The sequence below is a fragment of the Hypanus sabinus genome, chromosome 3 (assembly GCF_030144855.1).
Source record: "Hypanus sabinus isolate sHypSab1 chromosome 3, sHypSab1.hap1, whole genome shotgun sequence".
Lineage (NCBI taxonomy): Eukaryota > Metazoa > Chordata > Chondrichthyes > Myliobatiformes > Dasyatidae > Hypanus > Hypanus sabinus.
This window is the reverse complement of record NC_082708.1, coordinates 191,609,404-191,615,403: the sequence shown is the minus strand read 5'-3', so window position 1 is coordinate 191,615,403 and position 6,000 is coordinate 191,609,404. Positions and strand designations below refer to the sequence as shown.

At 46.2% G+C, this 6,000-nt stretch overlaps 1 protein-coding gene across 2 annotated transcripts in view; it reads right to left on the bottom strand.

The window, feature by feature from the left end:
* Positions 1-3,936: 3,936 nt before the first annotated feature.
* The window catches only part of zgc:64106 (uncharacterized protein LOC393348 homolog), a 354,694-nt gene continuing 352,630 nt past the window's right edge, over positions 3,937-6,000 (bottom strand). For both annotated transcript variants that reach the window (XM_059965903.1, XM_059965905.1), the window contains 2 exons: positions 5,812-5,921; positions 3,937-4,528 (listed from right to left, as the gene is read on the bottom strand). In XM_059965903.1, the coding sequence (XP_059821886.1) occupies positions 4,325-4,528; positions 5,812-5,921 (314 nt within the window). In that variant the 3' untranslated portion in view covers positions 3,937-4,324. The remainder of the gene's footprint in view (positions 4,529-5,811; positions 5,922-6,000) is intronic.

Here is a 6,000-nt window from a genome sequence, read left to right as displayed (position 1 = left end):
GTGTTCTATGGACTCGGACCCCAAGATCCCTCTGATCCTCTACACTGCCAAGAGTCTTACCATTAATACTATATTCTGCCATCATATTTGACTTACCAAAATGAACCTCTTCACACTTATTTGGGTTGAACTCCATCTGCCACTTCTCAGTCCAGTTTTGCATCCTATCAATGTTCTGTTGTAACCTCTGACAGCCCTCCACACTATCCACAACATCTCCAACCTTTGTGTCATCAGCAAACTTACTAACCCATACCTCCACTTCCTCATCCAGGTCATTTATAAAAATCATGAAGAGTAGGGGTCACAGAACAGATCTCTGAGACACACCACCGGTCACCGACCTCCATGCAGAATATGACCCATCTACAACCACTCTTTGCCTTCTGTGTGCAAGCAAGTTCTGGATCCACAAAGCAATGCCCCCTTGGATCCTATGCCTCCTTACTTTCTCAATAAGCCTTGCATGGGTTACCTTGTCAAATGCCTTGCTGAAATCCATATACTCTACATCTACTGCTCTTCCTTCATCAATGTGTTTAGTCACATCCTCAAAAAATTAAATCAGGCTCATAAGGCACGACCTGTCTTTGACAAAGCCATGCTGACTATTCCTAATCATATACCTCTCCAAATATTCATAAATCCTGCCTCTCAGAATCTTCTCCATCAACTTACCAACCACTGAAGTAAGACTCACTGGTCTATAATTTCCTGGACTATCCCTACACCCTTTCTTGAATAAGGGAACAATGTCCAAAACCCTCCAATCCTCTGGTATCTCTCCTGTCTCATTGATGATGCAAAGATCATCACCAGAAGCTCAGCAATTTCCTCCCTCGTCTCCCACAGTAGACCTCTCATCCGGCCCCAGCGACTTATCCAACTTTATGCTTTCCAAAAACTCCAGCACTTCCTCTTCCTTAATATCTACATTCTCAAGCTTTTCAGTCCACTGCAAGTCATCCCCACAATCTCCAAGATCCTTTTCCATGTTGAATACTGAAGTAAAGTATTCATTAAGTACCTCTGCTATCTCCTCCGGTTCCAATCACACCTTCCCACTGTCACACTTGATTGGTCTTATTCTCTCACGTCTTATCCTCTTGCTCTTCACATACTTGTAGAATGCCTTTGGGTTTTCCTTAATCCTGTCCACCGATGCCTTGTCATGGCCCCTTCTGGCCCTCCTAATTTCATTCTTAAACTCCTTCCTGCTAGCCTTATAATCTTGTAGATTCAATCATTACCTAGTTTTTTTGAACTTTTCATATGCTCTTCTTTTCTTGACTAGATTTACAACAGCCTTTGTACACCACGGATCTTGTATCCTACCATCCTTTCCATATCTCATTGGAACATACCTGCACAGAACCCCATACAAATACCCCCTGAACATTTGTCACATTTCTTCTGTACATTTCCCTGAGAAAATCTGTTTCCAATCTATGTTTTCAAGTTCCTGCCTGATAGCCTCATATTTCCCCTTACTCCAATTAAACTCCTTTCTAACTTGTCTGTTCCTATCTCTCTCCAATGCTATTGTAAAGGAGACAGAATTGTGATCACTATCTCCAAAATCCTCTCCCACGGAGAGATCTGACACCTGACCAGGTTCATTTCCCAATACCAGATCAAGTACAGCCTCTCCTCTCATTGGCTTATCTACATATTGTGTCAAGAAACCTTCCTGAACACACCTAACAAGCTCTACCTCAACTAAACCCCTCACTCTAGGGAGATGCCAATCAATATTTGGGAAATTAAAATCTCCCACCACAACAAGCCTGTTGTTATGACTCCTTTCCGGAATCTGTCTGCCTGTCTGCTTTCTGATGTCCCTTTTACTATTGGGTGGGCTAGTAAAAACACCCAGGAAAGGTATTGACCCCTTCCTATTCCTAACTCACACCCACAGAGACTCCATAGACAACCCCTCCATTACTTCCACTTTTCTGCAGCCGTGACGCTATCTCTGATCAACAGTGCCATGTCCCCACCTCTTTTGCCTCCCTCCCTGTCCTTTCTGAAACATCTAAAGCCTGGCTCTTGAAGTAGCCATTCCTGCCCCTGAGCCACCCAAGTCTCTTTAATGGCCACAACATAGTTCCAAGTGTTGATCCACACTCTAAGCTCATCCAATTTATTCATGCTACTCCTCATATTAAAATAGACACATCTCAAACCATCAGACTGAGCTTGCCCTTTCTCTGTCACCTGCCTATCCTCCCTCTTGCACTGTCTACAAGCTTTCTCTATTTGTGAGCCAACCTCCCTTTCCTCTGTCACTTCAGTTCAGTTCCCACCCCCCACCCCCAGCAATTCTATTTTAATCTCTCCCCAACAGCCTTAGCAAACCTTCCCGCCAGCATTTTAGTCCCCCTTGGATTCAAGTGTAACCCATCCTTTTTGTACAGGTCATACACAATGATCCAGAAATCTGAATCCCTGCCCCCTGCTCCAACCCCTCAGCCACGCATTTATCCTCCACCTCACTGTTCCTATACTCACTGCTACACGGCACAGACAGTAATCCTTTGAGGTCCTGCTTCTCAACTTCTTTCATAACTCCCTGTAGTCTGTTTTGCTACCAACTCCCTGTAGTTGGTACTAAATTAAATGGCAGGATCTCCACGGTTGTGATCTCAGGATTGCCACCTGTGCCACGTGGTAGTGAGACCAGAATGAGGAAGATTATACCATTTAACACGCGACTGAGGAGTAGCAGAAGGGTAAAAGATGTTTGGATGATTGAGCTCTCTTCCAGGGAAGGTGGGACCTTACCAGAAGTGATGAGATTGGTGAATTTGAAGATGGCATTGGAATTGTCCTTAGTCACAATCTTGTGTATGGGGGATAGAGAAGGGGGGATCAGCACAGAGCCTTGAGGTGCTCCTATGCTGAAGGTCAGCGAGGAGATGGTACTGATCCTCACTGACTGTGGTTTGCCAATGAAGAAGTCAGGTTGTATGGCCATAGAGTCATCCTATAAAAACAGGCCCTTCAGCCCCTTGAGACTGCATTGAGCCTCGTCCTATCAACCCAGCTATTCACTGTAGATCTCTTTACCGGTCCCATCTAAACTTCTCTGAACATTGGAATTGACTCCACATCCATCACTTTTTCAGGAGATTTCAGACTAGACTGGAATCAATGAGGAATGCTTGACAGCTGTGACAGAGTTTGAATGCCGTAACTTCTTACAAAGTTAAGTCTAGAGACATAGGGAACAGCAGAGCTTCACTTCCACATGAGCTCAATGCTTTCTGTACTTCCTTTGACCACCAGAACAGGGAGGAACTATTGCACACGCCCCCCCCCCCCCCCCCCCGTCTCTCCATGATCCTTTGGTCTCAGTATCTGAAGATGATGTGCGGTCTGCTTTCAAGAGAATGAATTCCAGGAAAGCATCCGGTCTGGGCGGAGTTCCTGGCCGAGTACTGAAGACCTGTGCTGACCAACTGGCTGCTGATTTCCTGGATATCTTCAGCCTCCTGCTCTGGCAATGTGTGGTACAAACAGGCTTCAATCGTACCAGTGGTAGCCTGTCTAAATGACTCACCCAGAAGCACTTACATCTACATGAAATACAGCTGTAGTAAAACAGCTTCATCATCAGAGATCCTCACCACCCAGGCCGTGCTCTTTGTCCACTGCTGCCATCAGGTAGAAGGTATAGGAGCCTCACGACTCACACCACCAGGTTCAGAACAGTTATTGCCACTCAAACAACAGACTCTTGAACTAAAGAAGATGACTACATTCATCTATTGAGAGGTTCCTGCAACCAACGATCTCACTATAAGAACTCTGTCTTGTTATTTCATACACTTGTTGTTTATTGCTATTTATTTATATTTGCATTTGCACAGTTTGTTGTTTTCTATGCTCTTGCTCTTTCATTGATCCTGTTCACAGTTACTATTCCATCGGTTTGCTGAGCAGGCCTGCACAGGAGGAACAATCTCAGGGTTGTATGTGGTGACTCTGATCATTTCTACTCCGAAGTTTGAAGACGTATGGTTAGGTTTAGTGAGTCGTGGGCGTGGCGAAACTCATGGGCTGCCCCAGCACACCCTCGGACTGTGTTGGTCATGGACACAAATGAGGTATATCACTCTGAGTTTTGGCGTACACATGCCAAATAAAGCTAATCTTTATTTTCACAGACGCACAGAATGAGGGAGGGTTGGAAAGGGTAAGGGGGGATATGGACAGACAGGATGGGGTGGATTGGGACCATGAGAAAGGTGGGGTGGGGTGGGGTGTTGGAAGAGATCTTGCCCTCCTTGTTGTGTAGCTCTGAGTACTGCATGGTCTCCTGTTAATGTGTCTCTCCCATACCGCCCTCATTGAGGCGGGTCAGTGTGGCGCTGGCTTCCCAGAGTTTCCTGGCCAAGGCTGCATCCTGTGCGGTGGGACTAGGGAGGCAGAGGGAGCAGTCGCTATCGATGTACTTGCCACTGACATCCTCCATCTCCTTGGATAGGGCGCAATAGATGGAGTTGACGGCGCCCTCCTCTGCAGACTGCAACACACAGACACAGTTAGTGGGTATCCATGACCCACTGCATCCAACACTACCCTTTAAGATCATAAGACATAGAGCAGAATGAGGCCATTCAGCCCATTGAGTCTGCTCCACCATTCCATCATGGCTGATTTATTATCCCTCTCAATCCCATTCTCCTGTCTTCACCCTGTAATCTTTGATGCCCTGAGTAATCAAGATCCTATCAACCTCCGCTATAGATACACCCAATGACATTGCTTCCACAGCCGTCTGTGGTAATGAATTCCACAGATTCACCACCCTCTGCCAAAAGAAATTCACTCTCATCTCTGTTCTATTCCTGGAATCATTCTCATGAACCTCCTCTGGACCCTCTCCAATGCCAGCACATCTTTTCTTAGATAAGGGACCCTAAACTGCTCACTATACTCCAAATGTGATCTGACCAATGGCTTATTAGACCAGGTTGTGGGGGGGGGGGGGGCTAGGCATAGAAGGCAGGGATTGGGAGAGGACAGGGACGAGAGGGTTAGGGAGTTGGAGATGCAGGGGTTGGAGGAGGAGACACTCAAGCAGCAGAGAAATAGATCAACACAGCTCAGAAACAGGCTCTTTGGCCCATCTAGTCCATGTAGATCATGGTGACCACCCAGCTAATCCTGATTTCTCTCAATTTCAGCCCACAGCTCTCTAAGACTCCCCTCTATGTACCTATCTAAGTGTTTATTATTGTATCTGTCTCTCCACCTGGGTGGTGGGGTGGAGATACGTCTCTACCAAAGGAGATGTGAGGCTCTCCTTCCCTCTGCTGCCTGCAGGTCACCCCTGGGCAAGGAGTAGCACCTTCTTAGCCCCTGATCAGGGTCATGTAAAGCCACTGGTGCAGCTGGTGCATATCACAAGTCCTGGTTATGTGACCACGGATGCCTGTCAATGTCTGAAGCGTATTGATAATGGCTGGGGCCATCTGTTTTGTAAAGACACTGCCAGAAGCAGTGGCAAACCTCTTCTGTAGAAAAATTTACCAAGAACAATCTTGGTCACCATGATCGCTCATGTCATACGGCACGGCAAATCACGAACAAACCTGCCTCAACCACTTCCTCTGGCAGCTTGTTCTATATACATGCCAATTTGCAAAGAAAAGTTGCCCCTTGGGTTCCTTTTAAATCATTCTCCTCTCACCTTTAACCTATGCCCTTTAGTACTGGACTCCTCCAACCTGTGAAAAAGACTGTTAACATTCCCTTTTCCTGTGTCTCTCAAAGTTTTAAACATTTCTGTAAGACAACTCTCACCTTGAAGAAGAAGAATCCAAGCAGTCTGTAGATGACCCTGAAGTGCAGACCGCAGTTTCTCATTATCTCTGTTATCACCACCCCAGGATGGACCGCATTCACAGTCACACCTTGATTCAAAATCAAACACAGGATTGTTCCAAAACTCTCTCGGCCAGGCTCTCAGTCGATCAGACAACCAACGCCCGA